Raw genomic sequence first — 21,707 nt, 5'->3', positions numbered from 1 at the left:
AGCCAAGCAACAGACAAAATGTTTGTTGTATTTTTAATCTTTGAAGTTTAATGTGAAGGTCATTATAACTGGGAGCTTCTGGCTTGGGTTTTTAGTAAAAAGAACTGTCCACATCACTATCAAACAACTATTTCTGCTGCTCTCACTCCTCTCCAGAAGGCAGAAGGCGAGTAGTAGACTGAAACTGGTGTTCAGTATAGGTGACACTAGATTAGGGTTTTTCATAAGAGGGGTATAACTCTGTGAAGAAAAATTGCTTTCTTCAGACCAAGGAGCACTATAGTCTTAATTTTGGGAAGCAGAGGAAGAACTCATGCGAGGAGAGCGTAAGTGAGGTTGGCTTGCACTGCCAGTCTGTGAGGGATGCAGATGGGACAGTGTGCTTAGGTCTTCCCTGCCTCAGCTTCTGCTTCTCCATGTAAGGTCTCATTAGGGCTACAAAGATGATTAGGGGCCGGGAGCATCTCTTTTACGAGGAGAGGCTGAGAGACTTGGGTCTTTTTATTCTAGAGAAGACTGAGGGAGGAATCTGATCAATGCTTATAAATACTTAAAGGAAGTGTGTCAAGAGGATGGGGCCGGTCTTTTTTCAGTGGTGCCTGGTGACAGGACAAGAGGAAATGGGCACAAACTTGAACATAAGAAGTTCCACCTAAACATGAGGAGGAACTTCTTTACTGTGAGAGTGGCAGAGCACTGGAACAGGCTGCCCAGGGGGGTCTTGGAGTCTCTGTCTCTGCAGACAGTCAAAACCCACCTGGACACGTTCCTGTGCAACCTGCTCTGGGTGGACCTGCTTTGGCAGGGGGTTTGGACTAGATGATCTCCAGAGCTCCCTTCCAACCCCATATCATTCTGTGATTCTGTGATTCGGGTCTGCAGTGTAGGGTGTCAGGCTGAACACAGAGAGGGTGATACAAACCATCCCCTACATCCTATGAATACCTCCACAGGCGCGACTGAGGGAGGAAAACTCACATTACTGTTCCAGCTAAGCTCCTGCCTGGAGCTCATTTTAAGTGATTTACGCAATTTCAAGTTTGTGCAGCAGGCCCAGAGCCCATCCGACTGGGCTATGCTACATGGCAAAAAATGACTTAAGTGTATTTCTATACGCTGTGTCTAGCCTGAACAAGCTGCCTCCTTCCCAAACCCCGGCTGTTGTAACTACCTAAACGCCAGGCAGGTTTAAGACTGTCCCCGAACACCCTGCCAGCTCCTGCCCGGGAACAGGCCTTGCTGCGAACGCCTTTGGTGGTGTTTCTTATTGGGCTTTTCCGCCACGCCAGGCCGCCACCATCCCAACCCCCGCCTCAACCCGGCCGGCGGCCGTTGGGCCGCCTCGGGGGCGTGGCCTCTGGGCAGGCACCGCCCCCAATCACCGGAAAGGGCGGTCGGGGGCGGAGCGCCGGTTTCCTCGGCAACGGCGCAGGCGGCTGGCGGCGGCGGCGGGGCGCGGCCGGCATCGCGGGGGCTGAGGAGGTGGGTGCTGCGGCCGGGGGCGGCGGGGAGCGGGCGGCGGCCGGTACCAGCCTCCCGTGGGGGATCCCTGTCCCTCCGTCCCGCCCTGAGCGAGGGGGACTCCTGACCTCCGCCTCTTGCCGCGGCCCTGGCCCGGGCGGCTGGGGACGGGAGGGCCGGCTGCGAGGGATGCTGCTGAGGGGGGCTCGGCGGCGGGAAGGGAAGCCTCGTTCTCCCGGCAGCGGTGAGCAGCCTGGCCGGGGCCCCAGGCGCTGGTGGGGACGTGCTTGGCTCTGGCTCCTCACCCGCTCGCCCCGAGTGCAGTGGGAGCCGGGGGTCCTGCAAGAAACTAAAGGAACTGAAGTTTTAAATGATGCTAACCTGAAAGGGCCTCACTGAATTTCACTGAATTTTTTAGAGTTGGAAGGGACCATAGAGATCATCTAGTCCAACTCCCCTGCTGAAGCAGGATTGCCTAGAGCATGTTAGAGCACATCACTAAGGACTACATCCAGGCGGGTCTTGAAAATCTCCAGAGAAGGGGACTCCACAACCGCCCTGGGCAGCCTGTTCCAGGGCTCTGTCACCCTCACCGTGAAGCCTCCTGAGTGGTTTGGGCAGCCTTGGTGTCTTAGCGTTTACATTTGGGTAATCCATGCAAATTAAGTGGGCTTTTGGTGTCGTTTAGTTTGGAAGGGACCTCCGCAGGCCATCTGCCCTGACCACCTTCTCAAAATCTTGAAACCACGGTGTGTATAGCACTCCAGGGATTGTCACTGTCAGCTCAGCGTGCTGATAATTTGGAGTAGGGGGTTGAGATGTCTTGCCGAAGCAGCCACCGGAGAGAGGTGGCTGTCCCTCTCTGGGGAGCATCTCAGAGCTGTGGAGCTCACCTGGCTCTGCTCCCTAACAGCACGCCACTGCTGCTCGAAATGCTTTACATGGCTGGTTTATCCTCAGGAGCTTTGCAGTCACAACAAGTGACAAAAGTTAATCACTGGTGTCTCAGACAGGCTTACAGTTCTTGATAAAGGTTTGTGGAGTTTGGTAACAAGCTGCTGGACCACGCTCTATCCTAAATAGTTTTAGGACGTGTCTAATGTATGCTATATAGTGTTGTAGGCTAAATGCCAGCTGGCGAAAAAGAGAAACCCATGCCAGGTGTAGTAGCTGCTGTAACTCTTCACAGCTGAGGAAAATAGTGGGAGAAAAGCGGCAGGGCAAGAGGTCAAGGGTATGTTTTTCCCCACTGTATTCTTAAATGATGGCTTTGCCAAATGTTATGAAAAACTCCTAGGAAAAATGGCTATAATAAAAATGTTGCTAGTAACTGTTGTCAAAGAATGTCTATTTAGGCTTTTGGGTTTAAAAGTGAAGTCCTAGAAGTATCTCTTAAGTGCTTAAATTTTCTTTTCCATTTTAAGAGACCTGCAAGGTATTTTTTGGACCTTAGCATCTAGAATATACAGATAAGACTCATGATTGGACTAGAAAGTAATGTGTTTTGGAACAGGGTTTTGTCACATTAATTTAATAATAAACAATAAGCTTTAATCTGCTTTCAGAGTTGTATGTATATTGAAAAAGGAGTGGGACGTGAAACAAAGGGATTTAGAAGAAAAAACGTAACTTTTTTTCTTTGAGAGAATTGCTGTAACTGATGTTGGGCTTGTTTAATCTGGTGGCATCTGTGTGTAGCTGTTACACACAGAGCCTCTCTGTAGATAACTACTAGTCTTGAATCAAAATGCAATAGATAAAGCTTTAAAAACGATCTGTATTTAAAAAGTAAAGATTGTACTCTAAACAAAGGGGATGGCTTACCATGACTTTGTTAAATTCAAAGATTTAAAAATTATTATATTAAAATGCATTTCATGATTTTGTAATCAGTGAAGAAGTGAGACCGAATACTTGTCATTGATGATGTTTTTTCCTCTTCCTCCTCCTGCCATGATTTTCTGGGGTAATTCAGATCGCGATCTGAGTTGTCCAGTGCTGTGTAGTTTTTCTTTATTAAGAGGAAAAGCAGCCTTCACCACTCCAAAAAACTCCTCTGGCATTTATTAAATATTTTATGATTAAATGTGTCTGCTGAAATTATTCTTAGTGGAATTCATTCAGGATAGGCAAGGATTATTATCTTTACAAAGTACGTTCAGCTAGGTACCGCAGAGGAACGCATGATTTAAGCTCCTTTGCATGTGCTACTGCTGGGTAACTCCAATCAGTGGGCAGGAGCAGGAATTTGGCATCTACCTGAGGTCTGGGTGAATGTTACAGTGTCTGGCTTCATGTCTGTTGGATCTATTATAATCAGTTTCTATTTGTAGTGAACGAGTTCCTAATTTATACATGTTAATATTGACAAAGCCTGTTTTCCTAATTTATACATGTTAATATTGACAAATTAGAGTTTTTGACAATTAGAGTTTCAATTGAATTGACAGAGGGTACTTTATTTACTTCAGGGTTCACTAAATTACATAGCAGGTGCTGAAGGAGGGGAATATTGTTTTGCTTTGTTGTCTAAATTATGACAGCTGATGGGACTACTGAAAATTTTAAGTGAAATGTAATGGCCTTCCTTTTTTTTCAGTTTGGTGGAAGGAAAGGAGGCATTGCAGTTGTGCTTCTATTTGGACTGCTCAGAATTATGGCAATATTACTCCCCAGTGAATCAGGGACATTGCGTTATATAGAGAGGGCTATAAACAGCCAATCTGCTTTTGTATCAAGGCTTCTTCGCTATAATCAGCTTACACTCCCTTTGCTTAGTGTACCACGCAAACCTGCTGTGACACTGTTTGTGTAGTGTCTTATTCACGCTGTCCTTTTAAAAGTTTAAAGACTGCTTAGCTACATGCCCACCTACTGTGCTAGCACTGCTGTACATGTAACCATTTTCCAACAGCTATTTCCTTCCCTGGTTTTCTGAGCAACAGGTGACCCCTGTGTATTTGAGCCAGAATTATGGGATTGTTTGACAAGCTGGCGGGATGGCTCGGGCTGAAGAAAAAGGAGGTTCACGTTTTGTGCCTTGGCTTGGACAATAGCGGCAAAACAACGATCATAAATAAACTTAAACCTTCAAATGTAAGTAGCCTACTTAGTTCACTGTTGATGTTTTTACTGCAGAGTTGATGTTTGTTTGAACTGGTTTTGCATGCTGTTATATGAAATGTGACCATGGAAAAGACGTGAAAAGCTTTTTGATTAAGTACAGTGGAACAACTATATTTTAAGAGTTTCCAACTAAATAAAATTAAAGCATCCACAGGCATATTATGAAAACATTTCCCAAAAGACCACTATTATTCTGCCTCATCTGTTCTAAGATCACCCAATATGGAAGGGTTTGTGATGGCTGCAATCAGGATCTGAAACAGTTTTCTTAAGTCACTTAAATAATTGCTACAGACTTGCAATTACGAGTGATGTGTCCAACAGTTGGGATTAATACAGTTGTATAACAACTTGTCTACATTTATCATGACTATTTCAATCTCTTCCTGAGAAGTAAGTATATAAGAAAGTAGGAAATACTGAGAAGATGCACACTTGATGGTGATGTCAGTATTTTTAAAGCAGACCAGCTTTCAAAATAAGTAGCGTTTATACTTGTTTATACATTTAACCAGTGAAAACTGTTTTTCAGGCCACTGAGAGTGCTTCGTATTCTAAGCAAAATTTAGAGTAGGATTGCCTTGTTTCTACGTGTGTTTATGGAATGAAAATAGATGAATTTTCATAGACATGTTCAAAGCCAGAGGCTTGTGCATCTAGGTTCTATGCATCTGGGAAATTGTGATGTCTGCTGTTTACATCAGGACACAGCTTTTGGTTTTAAACTTCCATTGAACTTTTCCTGAAAAGTCCCACTGGGCACTGTTTAAAAATATATAACATGGTAAAGAGTCTGCTAGTCTTCCTAGCAATATAAACTTCTTACTGTCAGCTGTCAATCATTTGGGGTAAATGCTACAATTTGTATCAGGCAAATTATATATTTATGTAATTTTTGAGACCTTCATTGTAGCAGAGCTTTTATGTTATGCCTTAAGCAGTAAAGGATTCCCAACTAGAGTTGAACACAGACTTCAAGATTTATCACAGTAATAGATATTAGAGAAGGTCCTAAGGGAATTACACAAACAGAATTTGTTTGTTTTACTGTAAATTGTGTAATGAGAATTTACTTCTGAATGGTTTTATTTTATGTGATGCTTTAGGAGGGTAGCTTTGCATACAACTTGTGTAAGTCCTGTCCTTGCAAGATATGACAAATTCTCTAATGTGCAACAAATGTCATTAGATCAAACTTGATGAAATGGTTTATTTTTAGTAAGTTCAATGGAGAGATGATTTTGAGCTCTGGATCAACCCAGCTTTCTGCTGGGTTGAACTACTACTTTGCCCTACGAGCAATATATTAGTTGTCTGGCAAATACAAGTGTTTCTCCATCTGCTTGTGGTTGTTTCTTCTGGGCCTGATAAATACATTTTAAATAAACGTTGAAGAAATAACTCCTCTTCTACTTTGCACAGATTTTCCCTTGTTGACAGGAACTGTTTATGATGGTTCAATGCTATTTCCGTAATGAAGCTGCAGGTGAACAAGCTAAGCTTGCTTCAGTTGTATGTGAGGAGTCAACTGCTTATAGATAGTGTTTTTCATGAGAGGCCCTAGAAAGTCTGTAAAAGGATTGCATGTCACTTTCTCAGACAGCTCTGTAGTCTAAAGAATGTGACCTTTCTCCCTGCTCAGTATCAATGCTTCTTAAAGGAGCTATTCTGTTGTACCAACTTAGTTGGTAGATTCCTTAGCTAGCTCAGCAGTAAATCTGGTTATCAGACAGATCTATTAATAATGCTTATGTTTTGGCTATTCCTCTATGGTAAATGGTGATTTCTTCCAGTGGGCTGGTAGTTTGAACAGAAATGTGGTTAGGCCATTGCATGATGTCTGCTGTGTGCTTCCCGCTATCAAGTAGACTCCTCCAGTGTGTTGACGGAAGTTGGGAGTATGGCCAATCTAATATCTTGATAGACGTAAACGCTCTTTTATCTAAGAGGCTTGGGGTGTTGTGCAGACTTGGGTTGACATTGTGATTTGCAAAGTGCACCAACGCTGTGAACTTTGACCTCAGTCATCATCTTCAAGCTGTTATCTTCCATGTGAACCTATTTCCTATTTATTTCATAGGTAATATCCACACGTGTGAACACACAGACTAATGTAAGGGTGTGAAATCTCACTCTTAAGGCTAAAATGTCTTCAACTTCAGTGCTCTTGTCCAGTAGCGTTCACTGTATTTCCTAGAAAATACAAAACCCTGATTTTGAATTACTGTACTTTTCTGGGAACTTTTTAATTAAAAAAAATTTAAATTTTGTTTTATATTAAATTTTATTTTTCTATTAAATTTTATTTTAAAAGTATCTGGAGTTGTAGAAAGTTTTTGTATTGCACAGTTTGGGGAAAATAGTTCTGTAATGTATTCATGTTTCCATTGTATTTATTTATGTTTTCTAACTTGGTTTTAAAATTTGTACTTTCTTTCCTTTAAAGGCTCAAACTCAGGACATCGTTCCAACGATAGGGTTCAGTATAGAGAAATTCAAGACATCAAGGTAGTAGTTTTTCATTTTCTCCATTTAGCATTCGTAATTAATATACAATAGTTGGACTTAATTGCCTCTTTCAGTGAATGTAACCGAGTATAATGTGTGGTGTTATCGTGACATGATATCTGGGTTCCTGAAATATTGTTGTACCCAGGAGTCCTAATTGTGATCCAAGACTGACAATATTAGAATATGTTGTATATTTTGTGCTGCTATAAAACTATGTGTGTACCTAAGTAAGAAGAAACAAAAAGTATGTAAGCATCCAATTTCTATCTGTTAAGAATTTAAGAATTTCAGAATAGGGTGCTGTTAAGACTTGAGGAGAGACAGCTGCTTAGATGGTAACCTATATTCCATTAAGCACTCTCACTGGAGGGACTCTGCAGAGATTGCAGTCTAATCTCATTAAATGAAAAATGATGGCTACAGCATTAGCAATGGTAAAGATGGCAGAGGCAAAGGTGAGGAAAGGAGGAAGAAATCATTGGTTAAATGAAAGCTAAGATTTAGAGAAGGAGTGTCATGAGACTAAGATATTTCAAGCGGGTAACATTAAATACTATTTTATTCTGCAGTGTTCATAGTAAGTTTTTAATGGGTGCAGTCAGTCTTCAAACCAAGCAGCATGCTGCTTGGATGAGAGATCTGCAAGAAAATTGTTTATTCCTTGAGCTGATGTGTGGGATTGATATGTTTCGTATTTTTATAGGAGGCTCAACAACTGTATTCTGTCTCTGTGAGCTACATAAGACAGATTTGGGGTTTGGCTGTGTGAGAATGTAAATGAATTTATATTGCTTTCCTTTATTCTGATCCTGTAGTAGGAGAGATGACCTGTGAATACACCATGTAGAATGATTAAAAAAAAAAACAACCTCAAAACAAGCCCACAACCTATCCCCAAACCTTATTAATCTAATATTACAATCAACACAGTTTTGGGGTTGCTAATAACTTCATACATGGCAGAGCAGCTAGTCTAGAATCCAATGGCGTCTGGATATAGAGTGGAAAGGATAGCTTTCTTTGGAGAGCTTTCTTTTTCTAAACGTCCTCATTTTGGTGTGGCCTCTACTCGAGGAGTTATTTGGAACTACCCAAAACAGGAAAGCCTAATACTGAATTCAATGTTGCCTCTGTAGACATTTTAGGAGTGGATCAGAATTTTTTGTTATGTTAAGTTAACTTGCTGTGTTTAGCGTTCATGTTCTCAAAGCTGCAAAGACTGCCCTTTGTAACTTGGTCACCTGAAGTAACCTGTTATTACAAGAATGTGATGATTTTTTTTTTCCCTGAAGGTGGGATTATTTAAAAAAAAATAATTTTTTTTTTTTGTTGTGCATACAGAAGCCTTTGGATTCTATTGGTACCTGTCTAGGGACAGAATTTGAGAGGCTGTGGATTTTAAGTCATGGCTCATGTAAATTTCATTTACTCAAGATTATAAACAATATTTGATACTAATGTGGTAAAAGAGAGGCAGAATGGAAGGTTATTTTGTATTTGATGTAACTTTTTATAATTGGTTTTGTTGTTTTATTGGGAGAATAAACAAACATGTATTCCATTGTGAAATATCTCTATAATAAGATCGCAAAGCTGCGTAGGATAGTTTGAAGGCAGATACAGTAACCAGTGTTCCTTTGGGAGTCTTTCTCAGTTGATTAGGATTCAAGTTGATCTGTCTTTTTTTTTTCTGTCAGGGTAGCAAAGAAAATGGTCTGCGTTTGAGTTTTTCCTTTGTTTCTGTGCCTCATGCACTTCTTTTCTTTGCAGTTTGTCTTTCACAGTGTTTGATATGTCAGGTCAAGGGAGATACAGAAACCTTTGGGAACACTACTACAAGTAAGACTATCATTTATTTTAAAGCATTTCTGTTCATATTAGATGTCATGTATGTTATTTAAACAGAGGTTTGACAATATCTAGTGGTTAGAAATGATTCCGAGAAGACTTAAACCTGGTGTTTGACCAGAAGTCATTTTGGATAAATACTACTTTTGTTTCTGTTCTAAAAAATGAAAATTTTTATATGCTGCTAATCAGCATGCTTTTGGGGACATTTTGTTGCCTCAAAGATCAGGGGAGCATATCCTATCTCTAGATGGGATTTAAATGTTGAAACCAGGAAAAACAATCCTGTAAGGAAGGACCGAGATAAGTTAGGATTTCTATTTTTTCCTGTTCTTCTGTACATAAGTGACCTAAGACCCAAAATATCATAGAATCATGGGATGGTTAGAGTTGGAAGGGACCTCAAAGATCATCTAGTTCCAACCCCCCTGCCATGGGCAGGGACACCTCCCACCAGACCAGGTTGCTCAAAGCCCCATCCAGCCTGGCCTTAAACACTTCCAGGGATGGGGCATCCACAACTTCCCTGGGCAACCTGTTCCAGAGTCTCACCACCCTCACAGGAAAGAATTTCTTCCTAATATCTAATCTAAATCTCCTCTCTTCCAATTTAAAACCATTACCCCTTGTCCTGTCACTACACTTCCTGACAAAGAGTCCCTCTCCGGCTCTCCTGTAGGCTCCCTTCAGATATCGATAGGCTGCTATGAGGTCTCCCCGGAGCCTTCTCTTCTCCAGGCTGAGATACTGGCTGATGGCTGAGATTTTTAGAGGCCAGGGAAATTAACCTTAGAGAATGGGGCAGATGTAACTAAGAACTTGACCAAGTTATTAGATTTTGTTTAAGTGGGATATTTGCAGTACTCGATAATGTTATGGTATTGCCTTACTGGTAATAGACACCATTTTCTGTTTTTCTAGCTTCTAAAGAAACTTAGAAGCATTAAAAGCAGTAACCCATCCCTTGTGTGGCATAAACTGCTTTTTTCATCTTAACAGTAAGGGAGTTTGTTGGGAAATGCTCACAGTGGACTGTGCACTTGTATCCACCTTTGTTCCTGATCCAGTGCAGTAGTCACTTATTTAAGATTAACTTCTGAGAATAATGTAAAAATAATAATGTGCTGTTCAGCTTATAAAGTTAAGTAAAACTTAATTTTGCAAGAATTGCAAAATGGCAATCCGATCTGATCAAGTATCTGTATCTAAGTATTTATATTGGAGTACTTGAAGCTTGCCTTTTTCTTCTATTTGGCTTGAAACTATCTTCTAGGATGTTCTCAAAGTACAAATATAAAGTCTTAAATATATGCAAACTCATGTTGTATCCCTACTAGTGTTACTTGTTTGTGAAGTTATTTTTTTTGGTAGTAAATCCATGCCAGGACTCTGATTCCTCTAGAAAAATACTGTATGCTATAAAAATTTCTTAAGCGTTCTCAGCTAATATGAAAAAGTTATTTTCTGTTAAAGTTCTTCTGTGCTTCAGGAAATAATGAAATTTCTCATACAATCCTAGGCTGGTCAAGTTATTTCTGTTTTTCAGTAGGTCTAGGACTGCTTCTTATCAAAATACAAAGGTAGATGATGCTGGGGGGTGAAGAATCTGTAATGGTGTCTCAGACAAATATAAAATGGAGAAGTGAATATTACATTAAAATGTAAATTAAAAATACTTTTTGTGGGTGTTTATAACTGTTTATCTGAATTGGTCAGACCTTATTCTCGTTTCAAGTAAGTTTCAGTAAATGGAGCATCAAGTCATAAAATATCAGTAATATTCTGAAATAATGAATTGAATAGCATGTATATATGTTGTGACTGTGGTCATATTGCCAGCAAAAAGTCTTAATGACTTGAAATAGTTGTAGGTTTTTACCTGTTATTCAAAACAAAAGAAAGAGCCTGTTTGTGCAGACTTTTGTAAAAGTTAAATTAATCTGCATATGTCTAGTTGTTAAATAGCTGTCGACACAGTTTCTTCTGAAAAGGTGATTGACCTTTCTTTAAATGAACTTGGTTTAGTGTAGGGAATAAAGCATTTCTACAAAAATCTGTCTTGAGATTTTCTTTCTTTGACCACACTGTCAGAATAGCAGTTGGTTACATTTAAGAGTTCAATTTTTAGCCTCAGTAGTGAAATGAAGCTTTTCTGAAGGGACTCTGTAAACTGAACGTTGTATAAGTAACACAGCTAACAACCTCATGTCTCAAAAAATTATGCAAGTTACTAAATGGTTGAATTTCAGAAATAACAACAATAAAAATGAGAGGGAAAAATAAATCAGGTTTCATTGCCTTTTTTGGATGTTTCTTCTGAAGCCTTTTCTTACAGTTTAAGAGAACCTATAATTTGTCTCTCTTTCTCTTTTTATGTTATGCAGAGAAGGCCAAGCCATTATTTTTGTCATTGATAGCAGTGACAAATTAAGAATGGTTGTGGCCAAAGAAGAACTTGACACCCTTCTGAATCATCCAGGTGAGGAGCCTTTTTTCCCCTTCTGTCTCCATATTTGTTATATTGTCTTAAGAAAAGCCCTTACCCGACACATTCTGCATTCTGAATACTTTACAATTATTTACCCATTCATGAATACTAGAACAATAACAATATTCAGCAAGTTTGATGTTTTTTATACCTATTAGCATGTACAAACTGATCATACTTCAGTTGGCTACGCTGAGTTGAATTGGTCTTTTATTAATCAATATAGATCAAAAGTTGTGTTGTTTTGAGGAAGACTAGACTTTCACCCTTTAGAAGCTGGAGAGCCTGTATGTGATGACAAATACATACAAGAAAGCATCTCCCTGTCTGGATTTTTCCATGAAGACAGATAATTTCTTTAATGTGACTTAAATTTTTTTTTAATCTCCTTTTTTTTTTTTTTAAATTATGCTTTAACTAGAAATAAGGATGGATAATTATATCAGTCAGTTTCAATTTCCTATAAAAGGATACATGGGATGGAAGAGGATATGAGAGGATTCATGATTGGGGGTTGGTTTTAGGGGTTTTGGTTGGTTGGTTTGGTTTTTTTGTTTGAAACTATACTTTTTAAATTATGTCCTGAGATCGGTCAGTTCTTTGCTGCTGAGCATATAACAAACATTACTGGAATGTTTCTGTAAGCAATATACAATTTTGACTTTCAGCACTTTACATTACTGTTCTGACTAACCAGATTATAAAGCCACATAGAGAAAATTTAGAAGTGAAATAATCCTGTAATTTCTTATTTGATGGTAGAGCCTTAACTTGTGAGGTTACCATGCTGAAAGTAAGAAAGGAGAAGCTGGCTTGCATTTCTAACCAAGAAAAATAGTATGTGGTAGGGCCAACTATGTTACTGTGATTTTATTTTCCATGAAGACTGCATATAAATCATGTAGTTGAGTGTGTGGGAGCTGACTGGGCCCCTTAATTTTGTGTTTAAGGGTTTTGTGTTTGAAGTGGGCCACTTCAAATGCCAACGCTGAAAAGACAGTCTTGCAAAGGTCAAAGGGGAGGATGAGGTGAACCAGAGGCTGCAGGTGGATTACACAGAGGCCAGGGAGCTTTGCATTAAAGCAGATATTAACCACAGTGGTAAAAGGTGATCCTGTTTGTAGAATGGAAAACGCATAGGACCAAGGGTGGGGGGGTAAAGACTGCTGTAATAAGTTACTGGTTTATTACAATGCAAAAGTGAAAATATTAAGACTGAGAACATGCAAGCTTAGGTGAGGCTTTTCATTTAGGTTTTAATAGATTATTAATGCTGATCTAGCAGGTCGGCACTTTTCAGCTGTTGATGTGTTTGTGTCTTCTAGTTCTGAAAGACCCTGGCTATGGCCACCTAGTACATTCCCTAGAACCAGAAAAGGGTGGTTTTGTACTTCTGCCTTGAAGCAGCGCTGCTCAAATGCAGCAACAGTGTTTCTGGCTTACGTTTTGGATTTTGATAGGTCACATCTAAGAGAACCAAAGACAATAAAAAGTTCTTCAAGTAGTGAAGTTTTGTTAACTGAAGTGTGTGTAGTGAAGTAGTTGTTAACTGAATCAATCTATAATTGTTTTCCTATATCAATATTTTTATTTGTATTACTGTTCTGCTTTTCTTCCTGCATACCTTGCTTTCTCCCCATCTATGGTTCTGCCTCTGTGGTTTAAATTTACATTTTTACTTAAAGTTTAAATGTATGCAGGCTAACAACCTTGAATCAACTCCTGTCTCTTAAAACCTGAGCAATCCTTCCGTAAAACAGTTCCCGTTCTTTTTGCCAGACTTTGCCTGAGACAGTCAGGTGAAAGGGAATGTGTATTCCAAAGCATTAACATGGTTAGAAGTTATACTAGCTGGGACTGTTTTATGGATCAGAACTATAAATTATTTTTACTTACATAAGTGGACAAAGCACTCTACAAATACCAGCTTGTTTAATGATCACTGTTATTTATTATTTTTTTAATCAAACTTCATTATTCATCATTTTTCAATATGGTAGCCTGTAGGTTACTTGTTTTTAGATATTGACTTCTTGGGTCACTTGACCTCCAGCACATCCCTCTAAAAGAAACTGAAATTCCTCTAAATTTGACATACTTTGTGTAATATCGCACATCACATGCGGCAACAAAGGGCACGGACTCTGACAAGTGGTGAAGTGAAGATGTTTAATGTTTCATTTTTACAGCATGTATAGTTTCTCTCTTTTGATCACGTGCTGTGCTCTCCACACAGATAGGGTTTTTTTTTAAATGTGCAAAGTCACAACTACTTGCAACTAGAAAATGTTAACTTTCCATTAATAACTGTAAAAAATGTGGGGCTTAAATACTGCATAGTAAGAAACAATGTCATAAGGTAGGAAATAATATTAATTCCTGTAACTACCACTTTATTCCGCAAAAGTATTTAAGTATACTTTTATGAATCTATGCCCCTTTTTAATTGATCTAAAGAAACCACTGAAAAATCCTTTATTAACTTGGCTATTTGCATATGTAATGTCAGCTAATTTCTGTGGTTTAAATTTACCCATAACCTGCAGCTTGTGGAAACCAGGGTCCTTTTAATTAAACTATAGATTAATGTAGAGGTTTCAATCAGGAGACAGAAAAGCTGTTCAACTATGGAATCAAAACAGAGATTTAATGATGCTCTGTGCTTCTATTTTGAGGCCTTTGATTTGTGTTAGAGGCTATCAGAGGAAAAAATGGCTCCAGATAGGGTAAATAGTCGTGAAAATTGTCAGTGTTTTGGTCAGCACTCACGATCTCTGCATATGAGTAGATAGTGTTATCTCCACTGATTTTGTGGAAAGGTTCAGTAGGCAGCTTGAAAAGGTTCAAACCACTTCAGCATTGACAGTTCATTGGGGCAGTTTAGGTTCTTTTCCTATCAAGAATTGATTGATAGACTCAAATCTAGATTTTGTCTAATAATGTGAAAAAAATCTTACAGTTACTCTTGCTGCTGGTAATTTTTTGGCAGTTTTATATCAGGTTGAAGAGAGTATACTTTGTTTCCTTCCAATGACTCTCTAGTCTTTTGTGGTAATCAGGAAGGCGTATGCTTTTTGACATGTAATTATGCCAGAAATTGCCAGTGTACTTGGTCTGGTCTGTAGTTCTCACTGCTAGCTGAGAAGAGCTTCTGGAAAAGAAGTCCCTGTTCAACTGAACGTAGGATAAAGGTTGTACAGACGTGTACTTTCTTCCGGTTTCATAAATTCTATGAAGTCATGGATGTTCTCCAGGATGCTAAAGAATAATTCAGACTACCCTTATGCAACCATTATTGTGAGGTTATAAATGAACACAAATAATTTTTCTGTCCATTTACACATTCAGTCTGCACTAAGCTGAGACGTAGCATTTGTAGGCAACTGTTTCATCTCCTGTTGCACAGCTTTACCAGCAATTTATACCTACAGCTTTAAATATTTGTATAAGGTAGGGGGAGAGGGTGGGAAGATCCCAAAGGCTGCCAGAAAATTTGTAAGCATTCTTGAAGCATGCATCAGAGGCCATGTAACCCAACAGTGTGCATCTTGGTAGGATACAACCTTCAGAGAATTGCAGTTACAGGTGTGCAAATATCTTCCTGTATTGTTTGTAGCTTATTGCATAATGTCATGATAGTTCTATTTCTGCTTATGCATAGATATTAAGCACCGTCGACTGCCTGTTCTCTTCTTTGCTAACAAGATGGACCTCAGGGATGCAATATCATCTGTAAAAGTTTCTCAGTTACTGTCACTAGAAAACATCAAAGACAAGCCCTGGCATATCTGGTAATTTTCCCTTTTTCTACCCTTTTGTTGCTATTACTTTGTACATTGATATTTTCGCACTCCCATGCCACTCTGCATTATATAATATAAATTAAATCAAGCAGATAAAATGCTGTGCTGCCACATGTGGAAACAGTAGTAATATTACAATACTTGCTATGAAATTTGTTCTAAAGGTACAATGCATTCATGTAGTCTGTATCTTGAAAATTTTCACAGTAGAACTGTTAGTCAAATAATGAAATGTGAAAAGTAAAATCAGAAAGAAATGTTCTTATCAGAATAGCCGCTATTATTTTTTGCTGAGAAAATGAGTAGAATTGTTATCAGAGTGCTGCTGCTAATTTTTCTTGCAGATTTCAGAATATCAAGAATAAAGCCTTTAGAGTTCATTTTTTCCATTCTGTAAATGCTTTAGTAAACTACTGTTGAAAGTCCATTTAGTATACTGTACTTGTGTGATTTTAGAGGCACACCTTACTCTTTGTACCATGTAATGTTTGAGGGTTGGTGGTTTTTTTTTTCAGTTGTGGGAGCTAATGTCTTTTCTTTTTGAAGGATGTAAGCTTTCATATAAATAGGATGGGTTTTGTGCCAGTGTTCACAAGGAAAAAAAACCTTCTCCTTTTATCAGAAGTATTTTATAGAAGTTAGATTTTTGTCTTATTAAAATCCTCAGATACTATAAATAAAAGTGAAACCAACAGCTAAATGCTGCTGAAAACTACAGTAACTACAATTTTAATTTTAGGCCCTTTAATATTAAACTTGATTACCTGGGCAGTGTTTTGAGGTCACTGCTTTTTGTCTTTGAAATTACAGATGAATTCCCAAGCTCTTTGGAAGATAATTTTATAGCTAACGGCAGTAACAGTCCAGTTTCACTGCTGTGCCAGTTTTCATAAGCTGTAGAATGAGAGGCCTTTAAACAGTTATACCCCTGTGATTCAAAGGGTAGACTTACAATTTTTCAGTGTAGCTTAATATATATATTAACAGACACTCCTAGGGTTGCTGTTACAATGAAGTGTTGCACACACTATACTTTCTTCCTCCAATGTCCTCACTGTGTATAGGAGCTCCGTGGGAGGAGGAAAGGTGCTGCTGCTTCACTGTTCCTGTGGGTAGTAAATATCTTTTATAGCACAGTCTGAGGAGGGTGTTATCTAAGTGGAGTGCCACAAAACACGTAAGGTCTTATGCTGCCTTATGTGGGTGCTCTTCCAGAAGCCCTCATGTTCTAGTAACAACTCCTCTGCCTTGAAGCTGGAATTAAAATAGATCGTATCTTGAAACGGTGTTTCCATATTGGACAGGAACTCTAGAATGTATCACTCGAGAAGTAGCCTTCTCCATATGAAGAAAACTTAAGTAACCTCTACTCAGCTACTTTGCAATTCTGTAAATTACAAGTGAAGCTGATGATTTCAATAAACTGGTATTTTTACAGTTTTTTTAATATAATTTGATTTGGTTTTCAGTGCCAGTGATGCTCTTAAAGGCGAAGGATTACAAGAGGGTGTGGATTGGCTCCAAGGTATGTAATTTATAATTCTCTTGCTCTATTTTCAGCCTGTTAAACTTTTTCGGTTTGTAAGTTTTTTTTTCTTTATTATTTCCTTTGTTTTCTTTCTGTCCACTTCTGCTGTCAGACCAAATTACACAGTGAGTACTTGATGCTCTACCTCTTATTTGTCTTTCATTCACCTCCTTAATATACACAAAAGATCATGTCAGTTTCTCTGACAGAAGTGTGTCCCCTGGAATATTAATGCCTACTCTTGCAAACAGTGTTACACTTTCTCGTAAACAATACTAAGTCCAGGTGTTCCTGCACTTCATTATTGTGGTAGACCTGTTGTTCTTTAATGTATTCTTACTACCCTCTCCCAGTTTTACATAATTTAATGTTAAGTATCAGGAAATAATGAATAAGCAGGCTAGAAAAATAAGCAAAGTACAGAGACAAATACACCAGTTCTTACTATTCAACTTCAGTTTTTTAATCTAGAGCCAAAGAAAGAACAGCTTACATTATAACAATTACAGCATATGCAGACACTCACAACTACATAGAAAATAACAGATCCAGCTTAGAAGATGTATTACGTACACTTTTTTAATTACAAACTCGATATGGATGGTGTATATCCTTCTGTTGTATGTTGGTAAGGATCTGGTCTCTTTTGTCATCCTGCATACTGCTAAATGTATAGAATAGTGAAGTGTGGTATCGTTTTTGGTAGCTCATTCTGATTTTAGCTCCCTAGTTTGTGTTGCTTACATTGTGAGTGTATTAGGTAGCATAGTATAATCTGAATCTGCAAGATGGACAATGTCCCAGTAGCGGCGTGTTCTGTGCTCTGGCAGCCGCCAGATGTCAGCAATGCTCCGGAGTCAATGCCACTAAATTAATTTCCTTCAAGATGCAGCTAAATAATATCCAGCGTTGTCCTTGATTTAACATATCTCCACTTATCTCTGGATACCAGACTGTCTCTCCTTCTCGGAGTCCTTACTGCTAATTAGAAAGAGATGGTTTATTTTACTGTGTTATTATAGAATACAAAAATATTTGGTCATGTTTTCAGAGGAAGGGAAACTAGCCATAAGTTTCTTCACAAAGAGATTTACTACCCTACAGAAGAAAAGTGATGCATCCTCCACCATTCTATTATAGAGAAAGATTCCAAATCATACACTTCTTCCTAGTTTCAGACATAGTTCTGATTTTTGTAATATTTTCCTGTGATTTTCTGCTTACTTTTGAGGAACCTTCTAAGCTTGGATCCAAATTTTGACTTGATGTTCTTGTACATAGCTTCAAGCTACTTAAAAGGATCTTAAATAGATGTCTAAATATTTTCTGACAAAATATTTAAGCTGTATATGTAGATTTTTAAGCATGGTAAGCAGGTGCTTCTGCTGTCACTCACCCATATAGCTCTTCATAGCTATTCACTTCTCGTGGACTGTTAAGCTGCTTAATTTTCTGAGCTGAAATTCTTCATCAATGGACTTTATCTAAAAGAATTTCCTTTACCTCCCTATCTCAGTGTCCTCGAAAGCTTAAGAGAGGTTGGGTTTAAACTGTATTGTTGCCCAAGCATGTGCAGTTTGGCAATTATCAAAGTCTTCATCCATTAAAAGTATATTTCAAGAAAAATTTTTGCTATGATTCTCCTGTTCATTCCTACAGCACTGGAGGGAAATATTTGGAACAGCTCTTAAATTATAGTGGGCCCTAAATCACAGCCTGTGGATGCCATAAAATTCGGTGGAAGAAATGGCACCTGGTTAATGAACACACAGTTCTCCTTGTCAACAGACATGCTTTCCTTACCTTTTTTTGCAGACCAGTTACAGGTAGTTCACAGATTTGGGGATGCTGGGGCAGGAGGTTTTGCCTTTTTTCCCTAGTGAAGGCTGGGTTTGTATATTTCCCTGTTTTGTACCAAGGCATCTTCAGTAGAGTAAAACTAACCTGTTCACAACAGCCTGAACTCAGTTCATGTTCCTTATTAGTGGGGGAAATTGTCCTGATTTCCACGTTTTGTAATGGCCATGGAATAGATTTATACTAAGACGATGTTCGAAGTCAATTTAGAAGTAGCAATCAGGCAACGGTATGGAGAATTATTGCTACTGCCAGCAAAGAAGTTTTCATGTGAGTTACTCAAAAACAAACTTTAAATCCTTTGCTGTTGAGCAGTTAGTTCATGTGTAGTTATGTGAAAGCTGAAATGCACACAAGGAATTGAAATAAATACTTCATAACTTCTAGGTCTCTTCTTATTCTCATCAAAGTTACCTTATAAGCCTGAAAAAGATTAAAAATTCAATTATGTGGAAGAGTCTTCCTTTTTATTATCAACATTCAGGGGAAACAACATGGCTGTGGAGGAATTTCGGAAGTCAATGACAGCACAAGTTGAAAACAGCTCTAACTGCATTGTCCCTCATTCTTGTAACTACACTAAAATATCTACTGGAGTCATTCTGTAACCTGGGCATTACTTGGTTATGTTTTCAAAAAACAAAATACAGCAAGAATTCATCTTCCTTGTGTTAAGACTAGCTGTTTCTTTTTATTAACAGATCAGATCCAAGCAATGAAGACATGAGAGATAAATAAAAGACGTATGGCGTTCTCTTACAAACTTTGTCAGTAGGTGTGCAAATTTCCTGGAAAGGAAGAATGATTTAAAGAAAATGAACAGTTCAGCGAAAATATACAGCGTTGATTTGTTCCCTTTTAGTATCTCTTCCAGGAAAACTGAATGTAGACAACATAGCACCTCAGGTATGCACATCAATGAATTAAATTGAATCTTGAGACTGGAGAGCATATTTTTAAAAAAGATTTGTGTTAACAATAAACATCTGCATTCATTTGAGTTTTCAGTGATGACTAGCCATCATGAAATGCCCCTCTGTTTTTTGGGGGGACACATTTTGACCAAATGGGTATATTTATTTTTTTGAGAAAGAATAATCAGCACTTCCTGAAATACAGCTGCTGAAGATACCTACTGATTGTAGGTGCCCATTTTTAGGTATTTCTGCAATTTTTTTAATTGTAAAATTTGATGTTGGGTTTTTAGTAGCCATCTACAACAAGCTTCTAGAAGAATAGTTTGGTTTAAAATAAAAGGATCAAATATTCAGTGTATTTGTTATAGATGACTGCAGATGTTTTTAAGGAACTGCTTTTAAGGAAATGTTATGAATTGGTTTTGTGATATGCCATGGTTTTATTTGCATTGCCATCAATAAAACTTCAAATGTACAACATGCAATGGTTTGGATTTTTAACTTAAATATGTTCTTTGATGGTCCTTATATCTTAGAGATTTTTGATTTTCTGTTAGTTTCACCTGGAATTTGTTTGTCCATTTTCCAATGGAAATAGCACTGTATATTGTAATAAAATGGTATCTCTTTTGCCAAGCTTTTTTTTTAATTGCATATATTTGTTGCACTTTCTAATAAAATAGACTGCTCTTCCAAATATTTAAAGAGAATATGGTTGAAAGTTGTATTTTGGAAACAAGCTAAGGGTCAGTTCACTAGTTTACTAGGTCATTAATATGAAATGTCTTATACTTCTGTTGAGTATAAAAACTTTTACTTTCAGGAATAATTGTAATTAACTTTCTGACTTCAAAAATATACCATTGGTAACAAATTAAGCCAATGCTAAGGACTTTATTTGTGTTATGCCACTTCTTCCCCTTTAATCCCTCCTCCCTTGTCCAAGACACAAGCAGACCTGCACTGGCAATGCTGAAAGACTGTATTTAACTGAGTGATTAGCTGATCCCTCTGGGAGATGTAATATGTAGGTTTTGCAAAAGCTTTCCCCCCCTTATTAGCACATAAAACACACAAATGTTGTGTAAGCAAGCCTTCTAGGGCTCGCTTCATAGAGGAATATTTGGAGCCAAGGGACCTGCCTGAAATGGTAGAACAGTTTCATGTACTTTCAGTTATTATTAAACAGTTAAAATTAACTCCCCTGCTTTGCTAGAGGGAACTAAGTCTTACTGTAACACAGGATATTACAATTCTGACAGTTCAGTTTTTTATGAAAGTATTTCTTTCATGTGTCTTGTGATAACTTTAACCTTCTGTCAACTCTGAATCTAAATATCTATATAAAATCAAATGCAAAGGAGGAAAAATAAATAATTCTGAGACGGTTTTGAGTTGTGGGGCAGATAATTTTCTGATATACTTTGCACTAGATAATATGGTGACAAAATTAATACTTGTGGGAAACATCTTTTGCTGAGTCTAAATATTTCATAATTATTTTGATTCATGTATATGGCTTAAATGAAATATTTAATTGTAAGTTGGCATTAATTCTGTTTCTACCAAAGAAAATTTGAGTTCTTACATAAAATCTGTCTGCGTTTCTGACTTTTTTGAATAATCTGGAACTTGATGGCTTTCTGATTATTTTTGTTTATTTATGTTGGACTACACAAAGTACTATGTTTATCTTGTGGATTGCTCTTACTATAATAGGAAGCTGTTTGAACCTATTGCTTTGTTCTTCCACAAATCTGAGGAAAGTACCCTATTGTCTTTTACTTTTTTCTTTCCGGTGTGGTTAGTAAGCCCTTTTTGAAAACAGCAGTTACTTACATTGATTATTGATCCCCTTCTTGGGTTTTTCTTTGTTTTGTTTTTGTGTTTTTCTTAAGCAGCTCTTTCTGTTCCCCTCCTACCAGGACACTGGGCTGGATGGACACCTCTTGGAAGGAGTGGGAATGGGGATAGTCCCATATAGTGAAATGTTTGATTATTTTTTGGTTGTTTTTTTTTTTTTTTTTCCATTATTGCTTTAGCCATTACTTGTCTCTCACTTCTGTGTGTTCATTCCTCCACTCTCCCACAGTACGCAGGCATAGGTCCATAACATAAACAGTTCCTAAAGCCTTGAGCTGTTCTAATAATGTTGAGTTTGGTACAAG

General features: G+C 38.1%; 1 protein-coding gene across 1 annotated transcript; it reads left to right on the top strand.

Annotated features, from left to right (window-relative positions):
- The first annotated feature begins 1,423 nt into the window (after positions 1 to 1,423).
- On the top strand, positions 1,424 to 20,928 carry ARL6 (ADP ribosylation factor like GTPase 6). Its single transcript, XM_014947148.1, has 8 exons — positions 1,424 to 1,482; positions 4,407 to 4,557; positions 7,034 to 7,095; positions 8,869 to 8,937; positions 11,331 to 11,425; positions 15,096 to 15,225; positions 16,707 to 16,762; positions 19,324 to 20,928. The coding sequence occupies exons 2-8, from the start codon at positions 4,435 to 4,437 to the stop codon at positions 19,347 to 19,349; spliced, it is 561 nt and encodes a 186-aa protein (XP_014802634.1). The 5' UTR covers positions 1,424 to 1,482; positions 4,407 to 4,434; the 3' UTR covers positions 19,350 to 20,928.
- Positions 20,929 to 21,707: the final 779 nt, after the last annotated feature.

The sequence above is a fragment of the Calidris pugnax genome, unplaced genomic scaffold, assembly GCF_001431845.1.
Source record: "Calidris pugnax isolate Ruff unplaced genomic scaffold, ASM143184v1 scaffold95, whole genome shotgun sequence".
Lineage (NCBI taxonomy): Eukaryota > Metazoa > Chordata > Aves > Charadriiformes > Scolopacidae > Calidris > Calidris pugnax.
This window is presented reverse-complemented; position numbering and strand designations above follow the sequence as displayed.